Here is a 20,067-nt window from a genome sequence, read left to right as displayed (position 1 = left end):
GCCATCATTTGATGCAATCCCCTTTCACTCCCCAGCCATCCATTCATTGCCAGTTGCCAGCACCCAGACTGAATTCCTTCCCTCAGAGGAAGGGAAGGGCATCAAGAAAAGGTGATGCCAAACTCGAAAAGAATGAAGCAACATTTGCCAATAAAATGAGGTTTGGAGAGAGGACATTCTAGGCAAAGAGGACGTTTTGAGCAACAGCATAAAGGTATGAGGGTTTCTCGTATTTGGGAAGAAAAATAAGTGATCTGGTATAGCCAGGTAGAAGATGAGGTAGTTGGAACTAGACCAGGGAGGCCTTAAATGTCATGAGAATGGGTGTGGATTTTATCTTGAAGGTGATAGTGAGCCACAGAAGCTTTGGGCAAGGGAGTGACCTGAAGATCAGTAGGGTGGCTGCAATGTGGAAGGCTGATTGGAGAGGGGCCGGGACACCAGTTAGGAGGCTCTGGAAGGGGCCCAGATGAGACATGATGAAGGCTTGCCTCAGGGTAGAGCCGTGGGGCCAGACAGGGAGAATAGACCATGGTGGTGATATGGAGATAGAATGGGTGGTGCCATTCCTTAAGTTAGAGAACCCTGGAAAACCAGCAGGTGCACGGATGAGGAGGAGAGAGCTTGCCTGGGACACAGTTTGTGTGTCTAGAGGGTGGTAAAGATATGTGATCCAGAGCTCAGAGCTGGAAATAAATACAAATGGAGCAGTCACAAGGTCTTGGAAGTATATGAAGCCAAAAAGCAGGTGAGATGGTCCAGTCTGAGTGGGGAGAATGGGAAGAACAGGGAGCACTGATGTTGAAACTTTGTGTTACAACTCTGTGTCTCTGCCTTGCTCTGCAATGGCAGCCTTCCTGTGCAGTAGTCCAACATTTGTGCAGCTCCCTGACATGCAGACCAAATCACTCCTGCAATGTGATGGGCAAAGACAGTGTCCACTCTCATGCATAGGGCCTTAGCAAGCCAGGTCAGGTAGCAATCCTGGTGTCCTTTACAATGAGGATTTTCTGGACAAGGAACTGGAGAATCCTAACGGATCATAAAGAGTTAAGGGGCAGGCAGAGAAAGCCTTTAAGAACTGGGAAGCTGGCCGGGCACGGTGGCTCACGCCTATAATCCCAGCACTTTGGGATGCCGAGATGGGTGGATCATGAGGTCAATAGATCGAGACCATCCTGGCCAACAAGGGGAAACCCCGTCTCTACGAAAAATACAAAAATTAGCTGGGCGTGGTGGTGCGTGCCTGTAATCCCAGCTACTCGGGACGCTGAGGCAGGAGAATCTCTTGAATCGGGAAGGCGGAGGTTGCAGTGAGCCGAGATTGCATCACTGCACTCCAGCCTGGTGACAGAGTGAGACTCCATCTCAAAAAAAATTAATAACAATTTTAAAAAAAAGAACTGGGAAGCTGTCAAGCCCCTGGTGCCAGAAACAAGTTTTCTAAAATTCTGTTTTTCACTTGAAAGTTCAAGTTTTATCTTTGGTAACAAATACTGTGAGCTGTTTTCCTTGAAGCAACAGGCTCATTTTGTTCATCTTTGAGAAAAATGTCCACCAAATACTCAAGTCTCACTAACCATAGTTTACCTGTCAATTGTTCTTTCAAGTGAAAATGACGTTCCAGGAAAAAGGAGGCCTGTTGAGCTCACACCTCAAACAATTGCACAGTGCTCTTCTCTAGACAACCATCTCACTCAGCATGCAGCAGAAGTGCTTTCTGTGTTCTTCCTGTTTCATCACACAGGATATTAAAAAGACGTCAACTCCAGGCTTGAGATTTAATAAAAATTGCCATTTTTTACTGCTTTATCTAAGCTACTTTTCAGTAAGATTGGTGGCTTTTTCCCCCTTTTTCTGAGTATGTAGTGGTGAAAAATACAAAATACAATGACTGCCAGTACAGGCTGGTGCCACTGCCTTGATTCACACTAAGGTGGCAACAGTTTTGCAAATGGTGCAAAAATCAACCTCATGAAAAAGGCAAATAGTGTCCTAGTGTTATCTTAGAAACAGCTCTGACCTTGAGCATCCTCCGAAAGAGTCTCAGAAACTCTGAGGGGTCTGTGAATTGTACTCTGAAAATCTCTGGTTTAGAGAAATTCTTGCCCAGGTCCCTAGGAGCAAGTCGAGGAAGGTTCATTGCAGCATTATTTGTGGTCATGGAGAGTTGGCAGAACCAAGATGTACAGTCTCAGAGGAAGGGAGAAGTAAAATGTGGTGGATGAGTGCCAAGTCAGACAGAAGTGATCAACGAGATGTGCACATAGCAGCACCAAAAGGCCTCAAAACAGAGGGTTGAGGGAAAAAAGAAACAGAATATGATCTATGGATCAATACTATTTATGTAAATTAAAAGCACATAAACACAGAAAACACTATGTAATTTTCAAAGACATTCCCAACAGCATGTATCAAACCATTAAAGAGGAACTGGGAGTGGAGATTAGAGATGAAAGGAAAAATAAGATAAAAAAATTTAAGGACCTTGCATGGATAGATAATGGTGTGCACAACAGTATACTTAACTGTGCCCTTGAATGCAAACAAGGACAGAATGAATGGGAGGCAGAAAATAAAGTACCTTTTCAAGAGGCTTGATGGCAGAAAGAAAGGGGATTACTAGAGAGAGAGGTTCACAGAGAGAAGTGGGCAGGGATGTCTGGCTTTGCCTTCTAGCAATCTACCCAACGTGCTCTAGCCTGGGTTCCCAATGGCCTCCTGGTGTCTGAAGTTCACAGAATCAGGCCCTGGTAGGGAAGGGCACTGAAGGACTCCATACTTGCTGGCTCCCAATTTCTCTGGGAAGTAAGAGATGATATCATCGTCTAAAAGTAGGAGATGGTAGGTAGTCCGGCCTCAAGAGCCAGGGAAGGCGTAAAGCAGCTGCCATAGAGACCAGACAAAAGTAAAAGTATTTGTAGGCAGCACTGATGGCTCAGCTGGAGATTGAGGGAAGTCTGGGATGGATGGGAGGGAAATTGAAGAATTGAATGCCTGGTGGCCTTGATTTTTCATTCATTTCTTCAGCCAGTCCATTAGTCAACAAATATAATATTTATTATCTATTACATACCAAGGTACTTGGGATACCAATAAGGAGTAAAACAGGCTTAGTTTCCATCCTCATGGACATGCCAGTCTGTGTGTGAGCGTGTGTGTGTGTGTGTGCGCGCAGACGTTAAATAAGCACACAAATACATATATTATGAAGCAATAACAACTGCAATGAATAAAGGGTACAGAGTGCTGAGAGAGTGTATTGGTGAGGCTTGATATAGTCTAGGAGGCCTGTTGGTAAATAGACACTTCCATCTTTGTTTTCAACAGCTGCATAATGCCCCACTATATGGATGCTCCATAGTTTACATAACCAGTCACCTACTGTAGGGAACATAGAATTTTCTCCCTTTCTCTTTACATCATAACCAATGTTTTGATGCACATCTTTGTACATGCATCTCTAGCACTCGTTTGATTATTCCCTTAGTATGCATTTCTAAGAGTAGAATTGCCACATCAAAGGATGTATACATTTTTAGGCCTTTTGAAACATATTGCCCAACTGTCCTGCAGAAAGGAGGTACTGATTTACATGGGAAAATGTCCGCTTTTAAAAAAAGGGTTAATGGTGGCCAAATCTAGGTGGTAATAATTCCGTAAAAAATTTTAAAGGCTGCATAGTATTCCATGGTTATTTACACGATTTTTTTCTATTTTGCCATTACAAAAAAGCAATTTACTTATTTAACAACAACAATAACAGAAGTGGAAAGTTTTGATAAAAGAAACCACCTACCAAGGTTAGAATATGCTTTCATCTGTTCAAGTAATATGCTAGGTGATAGGACTAAAAAGGTGACATCTTTTTTAGAATCTCCAGTAAAGAAGTAGATTTTTAGTCTCAAGGTTTGGAACGTTTGCGTTTCTGTTAAGCAGTTGATTTGCTTTTATCTATGAATCTTATAACTGATCATACCTCCCTTTTTGTTATCTGCCATGAAAGGTTAAAGTCAAATTTGGGACTCACATTTATCAAGAGGGGACTTCCCGAAATTCACTTTCTATCACGACTTCTTCACAAGTTACCCTTGTTTTCTCTCTGCCTCATCTTCCACCCTTACATCTAATTTAGGTTCTCTCCAAGTATAGGATGTATCTTATAAGCCACCTTAAACCCTTTTTGGAATAAGTCAAGGTGGAAATAATTTTTTACAAAAATTAAGCTAAATGCTCAGATCTCCCTCCAACACAGTCCTCAAGAGGCATAGGCAAGACACAAACAGAAAGATGCCTCAAGAAAACAACAAAAACCTAATTGGAGGTCAATCGATTTCTGGGCTACATGCGTCAAAGCTGAGGTCTTCAGCTTCCAAACACGCAAAGTAATTTAGCACTCGCGTTCCCATGGCAACCGTGCCAGTGATGGAGAAGATGCAGCAAGCCCGGCCTGGCGGTTGCTGGGGAACTCGGGCTGTTGGCCGCGTGACTTTGCTCAAGTCTGAGTGTTTAGATGCGCAGGGACTTTCCATTAACTGGGAGCTCTGGATTCGGACCTAACTGAAAATGTAGTTGCTGAGGAGAGGTGAAAAGTGTACACTGGAAATGGAGTGACATCTAGGTAGCCTCCAATACTTGAAGTTAGTTAGCACTTTCCTTTTTCTCTTTCTCTCCCCCCTTGCTAAAGAAGGGGGTTAGGAAGCGGGAGACGGGACAACAGGCAAAGGGATCCACCCCAAGCTGTCCTTTTACAAAGGGGCTGAAAGAGTGACGGGGGAAAGGGTGATCTCATTAGCATATTTAAAGCTCCAGCCTAATGACTGCTTTGTGCCTCAACTGAAGAAAAATTGTGCTAACTGCAGGGGGAGGGGCATCATGGAGGCTAGAAAACGGGAGCCCAAAAGAACTCAAATGGGGTGAGGTCGATGAATGTCATCCTCGCCACTTGGGGAGAATATAGATGAGTATTTATTTGGTCTGGGAGGAGGCAAGACTTTCTAAGCATTAAAATCACAAAGGAAAATGTCAACATATTTGGCAGCATCATTTAAAAAAATGTTAGCACATCCCAAAGCACAACAAATCAAAAATCAAAGAGAAAATAGCAAATTGGGAAAGAAAAAGATATTTGCAGCATAGGACAGAAAAGGGTTAATATCTTTACTATATAAAGAGCTTTAAGTAACAAACTCTTTACCAATAAGTAAACAGACACACATATTTTACTTTTCTAATCAAGAAAAAACCAACTCTATTTCAGAAGAGAGAGAAAGAGTCCAGAAGAGCATGTCATTCTCTGAAAGGGAAGCTATTAAGAATGACAGAATGCGGATCAGCTCAGACAACAGCTAAAGTGGCCCAGGGAAGAAAGAGTTTGAAAATATTCTGCTTATTGCACTGGAGAGATGGGAGTAGAGATTGGGGGGTTTCCTAAAGCTTACTGCACCAATCAAAAAGCAATCATTTTGGAACAACCTGTCAAAATAGTACTGGAACCTGTCATTGACATATGCAAGCAGGAAGGCTCTACTTCCCACCCACACAGTGTAGACAGAGGAGTATGGCAGAGAAAGTGTTGCAGCATCTCCTTGGAAGAGAGGGCTATGGAGTATCCCTGGCACCTACAGCAGAGCTGGCCCAGAGTAAGCAGGTGTTCAGTGAGGCCTTGTTGAAGAGTTGTGAGGTTCTCTTCATGATGGCCAAGTCCTTAGGTGGAGTCCTTGGTTCCAAGCAGCCTTCAAGGAACTCACCCACTCTCTTTGAGACCCCACCAGGAGCCCGCTGTGAGTGTCTATCCCAAGCTCAGGTTCTGGGAAGGAGAAGCAGACTTATTCTGTGTTGCTGTAGATGGTAGGAGTATTAATTTCTTCCACAAACATTGCTTGAGGCCAATTATGTGCTGGGAATGAGATGGGGGTGGAGGAGTGGACCCCAAAATGAGGAGCGTATTACAAACAGTTCCCAGTCTATTGGGAGAGACAACATGTAACTTATGAAAGAAGCAGCTTTTGAGATGGGCTTTGAAGGTTGGGTAGGAGGTCAGCACGCAGAGATGTAGTCAGAGAGCATACAAGAATTGGAACTGAAGGCAAAGACATGTGCATGGCGAGAAGATCCCTCGGGCCCTTTTCTGTTCTGCCAGTCTACGATTCTGAACTTCAGCCTCATTCTCAGCAATAATATCTCTGTGAAATCATGGATTTCACAGGTATGCTGGTTATACTTTTCTCTCATATATAGAAAAATAAATATGCAAGCATTCAAGTAAAAAGAAAAGTTCATCTGTACCTCTTGAAGGCATTCCAATTAGTGTGGTGTAGTTTACACAGTTCTAGGAAACTGTGCCAGAGGTCATAAGGAGTTATGGAGCGTCCTGTCCCCAGAATGGAGAAGATTGGAGGTGGAGAGAATGGAGACAGGCAAACTGGTCAGGCGACTGTCGCAAGAATCCAGTGAGAGGATGGGCCCCCTAACTTCTCAGAAGAAATGGCTGAGAAGCCTGGGGTGCGCGGGGTGAAGCAGCTGATTAGACCAGAGAGAAGGCTCCTAATTCCTGGTTTGCTGCACTCAAATCCTAACGAGGCAAGGCTCACATTCAATTCTGGTCATTATGTTCTTCTCAACATTGTTTTCCATTTCCCTTACCCAATTTAGGACGTATTGTTATGGCTGTTTAAATAAGGTGCCAATCCGACTGGGCAAGAGCAGGAAATGTTTCCACACAGGAAAGACTCTCATCAGATCCCTATTGCCTTTTGCAAATGGAAATCAAGCCTCCTTCTACAGAGGGCATGAGGGCTGAGTCACAGCTGCACCGTTAACATATTAGTAACACAGAAAATCCTCCTTTTCTGTTAGCAGCTTGGCCAGAGAGTGTCTACAGAGGGGCTGGGGGGAGCAGAGGGTGAAGAAAGGGGTGGAGAGAGGGATGGCTCAGGAGAGGCCCCCACCTACCCTTTTCATTTGCAACCTGGAGGGGGTCTTCCCTTCCGAAACACAGGAAGATGACTCATTTAAAAACCACCAGGGTGGTCAGCCTAAGTTGGATAGACCAGGCGAGAGTGTCGTGTGCTCCTGGAGGAATGAGAGGGACATGGGGGAAGCTGGACTGGAAGAGGAAGGAATGGGGAGGACTGGAATGTAGCCAGGTCCTTACTCCATCTCCTCCCTCATCCCCAAGCCCATCTCTTTCAGTTGAGACCCTTTGCCTTGTTCCAGAAATCACGTGGCCTCCCAGGCAACTCCCAGGGCAGTTGGCCTGAAGGTCACAGGCTCCTGGCCTCTTGGCACCTCTGTGACTTATCTGAAACATGGTTCTCCTCCTTCAACTGTCCAAGACTTTTAATGCCCGACCTGCCATGCAAGCAAGCTCGCCCTGAGGCCCCTAGTTGGTGCCAGGCACTGGGGACAGAAACTAGGAATTGAGCATCCAGTCAGACAGGTGTGCCTCGGAGGACTGAGGAGGGCAACTTTCTCAGAGGATGATAACCACGCATGTCACCCTTCACCCCATCACACTGGAAGTGCCACAAAGCCAGGAGCCTCATCTGGCTCAGCCACCACTCAGCACCTAGTGCAGAGTAGGTATGTAATACACATTTGTTTAGTTTGTTGAAGGAATTCTAAGCAACAAAGGAAAACGAGATCCATTTTGGTTACACTTACTTTCCAAGCAAAAGAGTCAAGAGGCTTTATGTCTGACTTGTATAAGCTGCTGGGATAAATACTATAATAGAGAAATAAATGCTATATAAAGTACAGTGGGAGCTGAGAGGGGGACTCTGCCTGGAGTTATCTGGAGAGGCTTCCAAGAAAGCTGTCATTGAGGCAAGTTGTGAGAAATGAATGAGGTTTTCCTAGGTGGAAGTGAACACTGAGACTAGGTGTAGAGAATGGTGGCATGACCAGAGGTGTGCAGGCAACAGGTGGGGACATGTTGGAGAGAGACCCGCAAGTGGAAGAATCTGGAGGAACCAAAGACTTCCTGAGTGTGTGCTGAGGGCAGGCAGCAGGAGATGATGTTGGAAAGGTTGCCTGGATCCATCTGTGGAGGGCCTTAAATTCCAGCCAGAGGAGTAGATCGGGAACATGTTGTGGAGAAGGAAACCTTAAATAGGGTTGATCTGGCAGTGAGGTAGGAGAAGCAAGAGGAAGGAGGGGTGGATAGGAGATGATCACCTGGTATGACAGTGTCTAGGAAACTCAGTCACTGTGAGAACAGAGTGGGAGGGCCTAGGGTGAAATGTTGATGGGGCTGTAGAGAAACAGATTCTCTCAGATATTTCTGGCAGAACTGTACATCGGTATAGCCATCTGAAAGAGTGATTTTGCAATATCTACAGATACCCCTCAACTCAGCAATTTGACTTCTTTCTAGGTACATACAACTGAAAATTTCTGTACATGCATGGGGAAATATCTACAAGAATGTTCATTGTAACATAGTTGGTAATGGTAAAAAATAGAAATAATCTAAGTGTTTATCAGTAGTGGATTAAGAAATCAATTTTATTATTCATCTGATGGAATACTATATAGCAGTTAACATGAACAAACTACATCTATGGGTGTAAAAGGGACAGATACCAAAACACATAACACTGAGTGAAGAAAGCACATTTTAGAGTTACTTCATGTAGTATAATAGCACTTATGACAAATTTTAAAAGTGCAAAACCAAATAGCATTTATGGATGCATAAACATAGCCTGGATTTGCATCACAGCCCAGACAATAAAAAATAGGACTGAGGAGGAGAATGCAGGGACTTCGGTGGCATCTGTAACTTGGTTTTGGTTTGGTTTGGTTTTTGTTTTGTTTTGTTTTTGATAGACGGAGTCTTGCTCTGTCACCCAGGCTGGAGTACAGTGATGCGACCTCAGCTCACTGCAATCTCTGCCTCCCAGGTTCAAGCAATTCTCCTGCCTCAGCCTCCTGAGTAGCTGGGATTACAGGCGTGTGACACCACACCTAACTTCTGTATTTTAGTAGAGACAGGGTTTCGCTATATTGGCCAGGCTGGTTTCAAACTCCTCACCTCAAGTGATCCACTCACCTCAGGCTCCCAAAGTGCTGGGATTATAGGCATGAGCCACCAGGCCTGGACTGTAATGTTTTCTTTTGCTAGAAAAAGTTGCTGGCAAACATGACGCAAATGTTAACATTTGTTCATTTTGGGTGGTTCATATGCATGTTTATCATAGGCATTTGCTACATTATCTTCTGACATTTTTCCTTAGTGTTTTTTAAGCAAAAAAGAAAAAAGGAAAAAAGGGGAGGAATGAAAGAGACAGAGCCAGCCACTACCTCATCTAGCAAATAGAAGCCTACAGACACTTACTGAAGGACAACACAGCCACAATCAAGAAAAATAACAGGAAAAATGACCCCACAGCTCCTAATAAATGCTATATTTCAGAGCCTGGGCTCATTGCCACCCTTGCCCCTACCCGCCTTTGCTGGCTGTCAGTCAAAAAAACAATAAATAGTACACGCAAGTGGATCCAAGGTGGAGAACAATGATTTGGAACTCTTGCCAGACCCGGATGCAAAGGCACTTGGAGAGCAAAATTTACACATATGTTCCCCATGTGAGAAACAGTTCATCCCTGCAGGGTGTCTAAGTACCACGAGGCCTTCTGGAGGGAGAGAGAGGAGGAGGGTTTTCAGGGCATCAGACCAAGAGAGAAGAATGGTGAAATCGAAGGGAACATAACCTACCAAAACCAGAACTATAACTATAACTAGAAGCTAGTTATAGCTAGAGGATTTATTTATGCTTGTTTTGTGAATTGTTGTGTCACCAAAGCCTTGAACAGTGTTTGATACATACTAGATGCTCAGTAAACATGTGTTAGTGAAAGGGAACAGTGAGTGACACGAGGTGGATGGGAGAAGCCTTGAGCGTTCCCAGCTCTCCCTCATCTTGATTGCTTAAGTGACCAGATTTCAGGTGTGCCAAAGCAGGCACTCACAATGTTTTCTAGAGAATTTCTATCATTGCCTGAGGTAAGAACCGGGGGCCTGGATTGAGACACTGGCAGTAAAAGGGTGATGGAGTTATAGAGGAGTGAGGCTCCAGGAAGAATAAAGAGTCAGGAGGCTTAGGCAAGACATGCCCCTAAAACATGAAAATCTCACGAGTAGGAACAGGTATGAGGGGGTTTGGGGAAGCAAAATGGACACCAGAGAGAATAAAGAAGGGAATTGGGGGGAGTCTCACCCACTCCGGGCACTGCGAATTCATAAGGTGCCTCCTCCTGCTAGATGTACAGCTTGGAGAGCTGCAATGCCTTTGAGAGAATTAGGAAAAAGTGGCCCCAGCATATAGGTCTTGACTATTGGATTGTCCCCACTCACTTGGGTGAGCTTGCGCAGGGCACAACCTGCAGAACCACACACCGAGGCCCTGGCCCCCAGATCCGCATTCTGGGCCACCAGGTTCTTTCTAGTCTCTCATCATTCTGCAGCCCCTCGCCACCTGCTGGGAGCACTCTGCTATCACTCTGGCTGCCATCCCTGCTTCATAGCCCCTGCCAGTCCACTTTGCCCTGGATCACAGCAGGGCCTTCCCTGGCAAGAAGCCAACAGACAGCAACAAGTTCTCAGGTGAATTTTGAATCCTCCTCCTCCTCCCCTCCTCCTCCTCCTCCTGCTCCTCTTCTTCTTCTTCTTCCTCTTCCTCTTCCTCTTCCTCTTCTTCTTCTTCTTCTTCTTCTTCTTCTCCTCCTTCTTCCTCATTTTTACAGACAGGGGCAAGCATAACTCACTATAACTTTGAACTCCTGGCCTCTAGAAATCCTCCTGTCTCAGCCTCCTGAGTAGCTGACATTACAAGCATGAGCCACTGTGCCTGGCCTTGAATATTATTCTGTGTGCAAAGACTCTGTGTTCTAATCAGGAACATTTCAACTGCTTCAGACAGGGAGGCACACGCTTTTCTACCTTCCTGAAACAGGTCGAGTAAAGTCCAAGAAGCCTGAAGCCAGAAACAAGCTGCTGCCCCGCCCTGGTGTTGCCTACAGGAAATATTGACAACATTTCCCCTGTCACCATGGAGGAGAAATGCCCTCTAACCCCAACTCCAGCATCCCAGAGAGAGTTTTTGAGTCTGCTGGGCTGGGACACATGCAAACAGTGGGGATAGAGCATCAGCACTCTCCTCAGGACCCCAGTGGCATTATGTCACCTTTTCTCAAGCAGGAGAATGCAGCCTCTTGAATTCCGAGGAAGTGGTGGCCATTGGACAGGAGCTCTGTCACTTTTCTCCAAACAACAAAGTTATCTGCATCTTCCCCTTCGTGACAACATGTCCTTCAACTTTTCTAAAGGCTACCCCTACCCACACGCGCTCTGGCTTCCATTCCTTCCTAATAACCACCTTTTCCTTGAACCCAAGTGTGGGAACCTCACTTAATCTCTCCATGCCTCCTCGGATGCATAGGAGAATTAGGAAAAAGCTTCCTCATCTTTATTAGGGGGAGAAAATAGTACCTACCTTATGGGGTTATTGTGAGGACTGAGTGAGTTAATCCAATAAATGTTTAGTGTAATGCCTGCCATATAGTAGGCACTCAAAATGTTGCTTTATTATTATTATTATTATTATTATCATCATCATGAGTGCGAAAGGCACAGTTAAGGGCAGTGAACTCTTAATGGCACTGAACCAGTGTGGACAGACAGGTCTGGGTTAGCTATCTGTGGAACCAAGGTTTGTCTCAGGATGGAGGCCCTACCAAGAAGGCTTCTGGCCACTGCCTGGCTGGCTCCTGGAGCCCTCAGAGTACATCCCTCTGCTTAGTGGAGTTGGCAACCCTTACCTCCTGACACTCTTGGCTTCCCATCTTGCCTCCTCTTTGCCCTATTTAGACTTGCTCCACTGATCTGAACTGACTGGGCAGTCTCAAAGGCTGCTAGCCCTAGGAGCTGGCCTTGGCACAATGCTGTACCATAGCATGAGGCCACCCTTCTCTATACCCAGCCCAGCACTCTGGGCCTCACAATGTTTGGGAGAAATCTCCTGATGGTTCTCATCAGGAAACACTTGCATATGGACTCCCTGGAACCCAATTTAGGGAGACAACTATTGAGCTAAAAATTTCACAGTCAGGACCAGTCTCAGTATAGGCAGATAGGATTTGGGGGAGCAAGAGAAAGATTCCAGAGTGTCTTCTCTGTCACCCAGTGGCTGTTGCCTAAACTTCCACTATTGGAAAGCTTCATTCCTGGGCCATAGCCATTGCTCCCTGTGAGAAGACAAAGTCCCTGAGAATGGGAACATAGTAAGTCAGCCTCCAATGTCGATGGCCTCCATGGAACAGTTTACTGAGCAAAGTCTGCAAAACTGGGAAACACAATAGGTAATAGCTCCCTTTTCCCTTGCCTCCTTGCCACAACAACCACTCAGAAATAAAAACTCAAATACAGGTAAGGAGAGCATGAGTGTGGAGACCCTTTGGGGAAAGCTGAGGGCACTAGGCTTCTAGGTATGGTTTCAGGATGGTGGCTGAAGAGGATGATGAAGTGAGATGTGTATGTTGTGGCCGGGGGTGGGGGTGCTGGGAGGGGAAATAAGGGTGCAACCATGTTTTAACTTTACCACCTTCAAGGTGAATGACAGCTATTGTGTGTGCTCATCACAGTGCATTTTGAGTTAAACAAACCTAAGTTTTAATTCCGGCTCTGCCACTTATTAGCTTTGTGACTTTGGAGATGTCACTTAACCTCTCTGAATCTCAGTCTTTCCATCTGCACAACTCTGTTGTTACTAATAACAATACCAAATTAATAATGTTGTTTGGGGGCTTAAACGAAAAAAGACTTACAAGAGAAACCAGCCCAGTGCAGCACAGCGGCAACTCATTTATCTGCTCCATCTGAATCTTGCTCTGGGCCAGCAAAAGGTGCTTTGCCAGCAATGTAAAGACACCGAGAACCAGAAACACATGGCAAAGGTGATCCCTGAAACCTTTCTCTGCAGTGTCCGTCCTTGAAATGTCCCCAGGGAAGAGAGCATAATCTTCAGTCTAGGACTTGGGAGCCAGAATCCAGATGGCATGGCCCATTTATCAGCACCACCAGACTCTCAACTTTAATAAGCCTTCTGCATTAGTAACCACAGGAAGAGGAGGAAATGGGCTAGATTCCTTAGCGATAATGAGCACTGCCGGCTCACTTTTATATTGGCAAAGTGCATCGTGATCACTCTGATTAGTTAGTTTGCTCTCATATCAGCCCTCAGGAGGTACAAGGAGTATTTTTCTCTTTGTTTTAAAGATGCAGGAACTGGGAAGCACAAGCTGTCTGCCACTTGCAGCCCTTGGCCTGGTCAATGCCTCTACTCAGTATATGGAGCTGCCTTATGGCTCTTAGAATTTTAGGGATGAATTTTAGAGTCTAGTGCCATTTAGTACTTTTCTGGGAAGACAGGTTGCCTGGTGTTGTCTAAGAGATTCTGTCCTTTACCTATCAGACGAGGTTGTGGGCCGGCCTAGGAGCAAAGAAACTCCAAACCTTAAAAGGTTAGAAATGCAGGACCTAGGGAATTCGGGGAAACAGACCAATGAAAGTGCTTAGCAACATCCCAGGACCAATGCGGGTGAGCCCCTCTGTTTCCATGAGACAGTCTTGATTTTCATTGGCCATGAACATGATACTGTCTCCCTGAATGGGGGTGAGGGAGTGGGGGTTGTCTGCAGCTCTGTTTAGGTGTTTATACCTGTCTATGAAGGGGGCTTAAGAAAACTGGGGGAGTTCCCATTTGGGCCCTTGGCACTGGGAAGTTCTCAGTCATATCAGAAAAATGAAAGCAGTTTGGCAGACTTTTACTGTTGCCATATCCCTGCACAAATGCAAATTGTGCGGGCCATAGGTATGCGGTCTGTACACAATACGAAAAGGCACACATGGTCATCTTAAAGCTCTGAGTGAATAAAAAGCTATTTATATGCCAGTCTCTGCCTGGCCGAGGCCTGTCTCTGTAAGCAGGGAAGGTCAAAGCCCTTCTTCCTGCTCAACTGGCCCTGCTCTGGAATCAGAGTGAATCCAGTCTGACCGGGGACTGGGGGGTTCCCTCCTCAGAAAGTGGTATAAGAGGGGGACTGCAAATAGTGTATGCTGCCCTGGGTGATGCCTCTGAGCCTGGAAGCAAGCTGAGCCCCAGAGGCCACGGGGGCCTCCCACCTCCCACCACCCCTCCACCCCTGCCACGAGGGGCTGGTTTTCCTGACTGGCCACTGTGTGTCGGGCCAACATCCTTGGTCTCTCCAGCAACCCCACCACAAGGGACCTGGCACCTAGTCCTGAGCCTCAGCTGGCAGCTGGGGAGCCACGCTGGTCTGTCCGGCTCCTGCCAGCCCCTCCTTCCCTCATTGCTGGGACTCTGCTAATCCCTCCCATTGTATGCCCAGGACTGCTATTTCACCCTGCTCCCCTGCACTCCCGAAGTACAGTCATCTGTAGCAGACCTGCCTTGAGTATTTCCCACACCCCTGTGACTCTTGACATTGTATTCAGACTGCTTCTCATGCCCTGACTTGGGCTGTTATGTGTGCTAGATGCTGGGAAGGCTGCTGGGTCTTAGTTGTCTCCAGCTCCCCTTCCCAGTGTCAGCTTGGACCCTGATGGCCAGATAGCTCCACGTGGGGGCTTCTAGCATGCTATGCAGCCAGCGCCACATCAGTTAGAAAATTACCTTGGGCCACTCTTCTTCTTTTTTTTTTTAAGTACAATTTCCATTTTATTTTTCTCCAGAGAATAGCCTGTCTTCAGTCTTTAAGAACTCAGCTCCTTACATGGGCTTTGGTGGGGGACGTGGGGCAGCACCTGCAGGTCTAAATCGGGGTGGGGGTGTTCGGTCCTTGCGGGCTTCACGAGATCGATTCCTGACTACTTTGCTGTGAATTGCACAACTCACACAGTAATGTAGCTTCACATACAGCTTGGGAAGCACATAGGCATCGAAGACGCTCGCTTCAGAAATGTCCCTGACTGCTGCGGCCTCCACTATGTTTCGAATGACGAATTTCTTAATGGCCTTGTCCTTGGGCACGCATCGGGCACAGTTAGTGCAGCGAATAGGCTGCACGTGGCCGCGGCCCTTTTTGGCACGACTGTTGTTCCTTCTTTTCTTTGTCATCTTGGAGGCATGGACCGGAGAGAGCGGGCCACTCTTCTTATGTAATCATTAGAGTTCTGTGGGATCCCAAACCATCCAGGAATGTAGAGGAATGGGGGCCACCTGACAAGGATACTGGTTGATGCTCATGCTGACGTGGTTGTAAGTTCTTGTTTAGGAGCAGGACCTTCCCTGCCACTTGATTAGGGGGAAGAATTCCAAAAATTGGGTGGAATCTGGATTCAGTCAGCTGCCCTAAATCTGGTTGTCTCAAGTGAGCCCCAAGCAAGCAAGAATCCAAAAAGCCACAATGTCCTCCACTGTAGCCATATTGGCCCTGAACATCTGCTTCCACTTCTTTAGGTTCCTGATTTGCACTCGCTTTGCCCACTGTGCCAGTAATCCTGCCTTGGGTTCTAGTCTGCTGGGCTTAACATTGACCTGTGTTTCCTCAGCTCCATCCTCTTCTCTCCCGTGACCACAGCACTGGCCATGTCCCTCTGAAAATAACTCCCCACCGTCCTCTCAGCTAGCCTGGTAGCTTTCAGGACAGGGACCAAGCTTCATTTATTTCTGTATCCCCAATATAACACAGGGAGTGTATGACATAAAGGGGAGTCCAATAAATTTTGGCAGAACAAACCCACACCTTCATGTTCTCACGTAGGACTCAGCCGGTTTCCTCGTGGCTTGGTCAGTTTATTTAGTACTTGCAGAATCTCCACTTCTGTCTAAGAAATAGCCTACCTAAAACTTGAATTTCCAGTTGCCTGGAGAGGGGGAAAAACAAGGGCTCAGGAAAGTAGAACCCAGGTAAAATGGAGGGTAAATATTTGCCAGAATAATCAACACGTGTGGCTCAAGAGGGACAGGGACCACATCGGCCAAGAGGAGGTCTCAGGGTATTTTGATGCATGGCAGCCCCTAAGAAAAGCGTCTGTACTAAAGAAGCTGTTTCTGAGGGAGCAAAGTATCATGGAAAGAGTACGGGTTTGAGGCTAGAGTGCTTGGGGTCGAATCCCGGCTCAGCCATTTACTGTGTGGCTTCAGGCAACTTCCTAAGGAAACTTTTCATTACCTCTTTTTCCTTGTGTGTAAAATGGGGATGGTAACATTGTCTACCTCATGGAGTTAGTACAAAGATTAAAACAATATGTAGAAAGTACCTGGCAACACAGGACATTCTCAATAAGCAATATATATTAATATTAATAATATCATTAATAACATTTAGCATGTGATTGATACTGCTGTCCAAAGTTTAACCTAGTTCAATTTGCAGAGACCTCAAGCAGTGTCTTCAGGGTGAAATTATGTGTGTGCATGGGTTATATTTTCTAGGAGTTTCATTTTAGGGTAGTAAAGGAAGTGCTAGTAAGTTGGCTATAGAAAGAGGTAGCAGGTCTGCAGGAGTTGAGACTCACAAAAGTCAGGAAACAGCGCATTGCAGCTGTGTGTGGCCATGCCCATCTTCCCCACATCAATTGTGGGAACCTCAGCGGCAGGACTGAGTCCCACTCCCCTCTCTCTTTGCCTCGCCACCCTACATACCTAGTCCAGGCCTGGCACAGAACAGATGTGTGGGGAGTGAGAGGGTAACCAAAAACTTCTGAACAGGAAAGCTACCTGACTTGGGTGTGGGAGAACCTTAAATTACATGTCTACACCTGGTTCGTTCCTTCCTTCATTTATTTATTCAACAAAGCACCTACAATGCACCGGGCACACAATATAGGCCCACATCTTCCATCCAGGCCCAAGGCTCCTTGCTTACTCTACAAAGTCCTTGCAGCTCCTTTTTTTTTTTTTTTTGGCTCAGGGATTGTCTTCTTGGCCAGACACTCTGCTTTTCAGCCTCTTCCCAAGAGTCTGCCTCTTAAATCCTCTGCCTCAAGCTCCTCCCATTACTGCCGACAATTAGGTGTGGTCCAGTTCTAACCCCCCTTCTAGCTCCAGAACACACCACCCTAGTCTAGCCCTTACACCCCAGGCAGCTACTGGCCTGAAAAAGAGTGGGGAGCTAGGACCAACTCACAAGCAAAGAAGACAGAGAACAACTGAGTCCTGTCTTCAGAGAGGAAGTGGACATGAGGCAGGGTAGGGCATGAGGAAGCAGTGAGGCCAGGAACTTAGCTGGTGACTGGTTCATCCTAGACCCCGATGGGGGTGAACTGGGACTGCCAATCTCTCGCAGAGGTAGCACACCGGGCTGCCGGCCACTGCAGAGCCACATTCACTCAGAGCCCAAAGAGCAGAGCTTCAGGTTTTTGTTTCAAAAACAAGTTCACTCTGCCTGACCCTGTGGTTTGAACACAATTCTAGATATTTTCCTGCTGAAATCACAGGGACTAGGGATTGAAGAGAGAGATCGGGATAGAAGAGTAGAACATCCGGGGGCAGGGCCTGAGAGGGTGGCTTCATCCATGATGCCTGCAAGGCCCTTGTCCCCAGACAAGGCCTCCAGACACTTCCAGTCTCCACTGTAGGCCAGTGTATTCCTGCTTTGCAGAGAGAAAGCACTTGGGATCTGTAGCAGCTGTTTCTGTCAGGGCTGGCAGACCTTGTAGGGAAGCCCAGACCTGAGGGTTGCGGGAAAACAGAAGGCTAGCAGCATCCAGCGTGGGTGGCTCCTGAGCGCACGACCTCACCTCACCGTTCTCATGTTCCTTTAGCTTTCATCCCACCCCAGCCATGGCCTGCAGAGAATTTATAGCTGGGGGCCAGAATCCAATGAGTAAATGAGCCATACATAAAACATTTGGACCCAGAAAGGGAAAGAGGGACATGCCATGAAACCCTCCCCCGATTGTTTTCTTCTCCAGTTTCTTAAACCTTATTTGTGCTGTCTTCTGTTTGAAAGCAGATTTTGAAAGTCAGGTGGCTGAACTTCTGCATCACCCAGGGTCTGGACTGTGTGCGGAGGAGAAGAGCAGGGTGCCTGGCCCTGGTTCCCTTCCCAGTTCCATTTCTTTCCAGCCCCCTCCACTCTCTTGAGGCTGCAGAGGAATGGCTGGCAGACATGTTTTGATGGTGTAGCTTACAAATGTGAAATCGTTGTCAATGTTGAAAAGCGACAATATTTTACATTTTAGAAATCTGGATTTCTGGCATCTCTTGTAAAACTGGAAAATGTAGCAACACTGGGCCAGTAATTCCATATGACAACTAGCAGCAGAGCTCAGCAGCAGCTGTTCCCTTAGACAGGGTGCAGACTCTCCAGTTTCCCACGGTCCGCACACATCCCTATGGTACTCTGAGCACGGAGGGCCACTGATAATGTTCGTGTGGATCTTTGTATGTGACCTGCTTCACTCACTTATGTTAACTTCCTGGGCCCTCTTAGCCTTCAGCTGAGATCCCTGATTTATATCAGCTACTTACTGTTCCCAAAACAGACTTCCATATTCGCCTTTATGTGTGCAATGCCATCCTACAGCCTACCTAGAAAACATCTATCCATCCTTTAAGACCCAACTGAAACCTCCTTCCTCTGGAAGCCTCCCTTAACTCATGCAAGCAAAGTTAGGGACTTCCTCCTCTGAATTCTCACTACATCTAGCCCAACGCTCTGTCATCATTTATCCACTGCATTATAATTATGTGTTTATATGTCTGTTTCTGCTTCTAAATTATGTGTTTCTCAAGGGTAGGGACTGGGCATTCCTCATCTTTGAATCTCCAGCTCCTAGCGCAGGGCCTTTACACAGGGAACACTCGAATGCTTGTTGAGTAAGTGATACAATGACTGACTCAAGGGATGAACAGGGAGTTATAAAGCACTTTTCTTTTATGAGGGCCAGAAGCAAGTTGGGTGGCATCAGAGCATTTCTAATTTCCCCAAAGTGACAGCTCTGTGGAGTCAATCTCATTTGGCACTGAGTGCTTGGCACAGAGCCTGGCACACTGCACGTGCTCAGGGGATGCTCCTGGAATAAAATAACGAAGCTCATCTGACCATGGAGAGTGACACTTGAACTTCAGTTTGTGGTTGGAGTGCTCCAGGGACCACCCACATCACTCTCGTTTAGAATGTGGCCTCCAGCACATCCTAGCTCTGGGATCCAGGGCAAGTAACTTAACCTCTCTGAGGTTCAATGTCCAAACTTGAAAAAAATGGAAATCACGATACTTCATTACAGAGTGTGAATGAGGATTAAACAAGGTACCTCTAGGTCAAGTGACATATTTCACACAGTTAATAAGTGTTAGGGCCGTTTGTTAGTCTGAGTTAGTAAGAGAGTATGTGTGTGTGAGAGAGTGGGAGGGTATGGTAAATGAAATGTGGAACTGTGATTCCAAAGCATGGATATGATCTGTGTTCCCATCCAGCGCTGATTCCTTGGGCTTACCCTGTCAAGGGAACATTAGGGCACATTCCCTAACAGGAGTGTCTCCTGTTACAGGATGGTCAACAAAACCCCAAAGAGAGAGATAAACTCAATTCCTCGATCAAAGGCTGCCTGTAGCCCCAAGCTGAACTCTGCCTCACACCAATCCCCATCCCACAGGTATGAATGTTGCACTTGCTGAACCTATTTTGGTGGCAGTTTCCTCATCTCTATAATGGAAATGATAATAACTACTTGGAAGGGTGGCTGGGACCATTAATGAGACGAGGTATCTAAAAGCACTTAACTTGGTGTTGGGGTACAGAGTAGAGCTCAATAAATGTTAGGCCCTTCCCCTTTCCTGGGGCCACAGGGCTGCAGGCTAACAAATGAAGAATGGCAGAGGGAGGGACACCAAGGGTATGTCATGTACTGCAGACTGTGGACACGAAAGTGACAGGGACTAAAGGACTTTTAACAGGCCACAATGAGATGAGATGAGGCCAAGGGATTGAGAATGAGTAAAGAAGATGCACACATGAGTCCTAAACGTATCATGGGGTCTCTGGCTGAGTCCTCAATACCCACAACTCCACACAGGACGCAGCTGACCTGGTGCAA

The 20,067-nt window shown here is 46.4% G+C and overlaps 2 protein-coding genes across 2 annotated transcripts in view; both read right to left on the bottom strand.

Moving 5' to 3' along the window:
- The window catches only part of NHSL2 (NHS like 2), a 241,997-nt gene that overhangs the window by 93,532 nt on the left and 128,398 nt on the right, over positions 1-20,067 (bottom strand). The gene's annotated exons all lie outside the window — the stretch shown is intronic.
- On the bottom strand, positions 14,714-16,546 carry LOC100991656 (small ribosomal subunit protein eS26-like). Its single transcript, XM_003805264.6, has one exon. The coding sequence runs from the start codon at positions 15,137-15,139 to the stop codon at positions 14,792-14,794; it is 348 nt and encodes a 115-aa protein (XP_003805312.1). The 5' UTR covers positions 15,140-16,546; the 3' UTR covers positions 14,714-14,791.

This window comes from Pan paniscus, chromosome X, assembly GCF_029289425.2.
Source record: "Pan paniscus chromosome X, NHGRI_mPanPan1-v2.0_pri, whole genome shotgun sequence".
Taxonomy (NCBI): domain Eukaryota; kingdom Metazoa; phylum Chordata; class Mammalia; order Primates; family Hominidae; genus Pan; species Pan paniscus.
The sequence above is the reverse complement of the archived record's forward strand: the minus strand, read 5'-3'. Positions and strand labels throughout refer to the sequence as shown.

What these genes read in the sequence shown, in the direction of transcription:
- LOC100991656 (XM_003805264.6), bottom strand. Translation starts at nt 15,139, where the DNA reads ATGACAAAGAAAAGAAGGAACAACAGTCGTGCCAAAAAGGGCCGCGGC.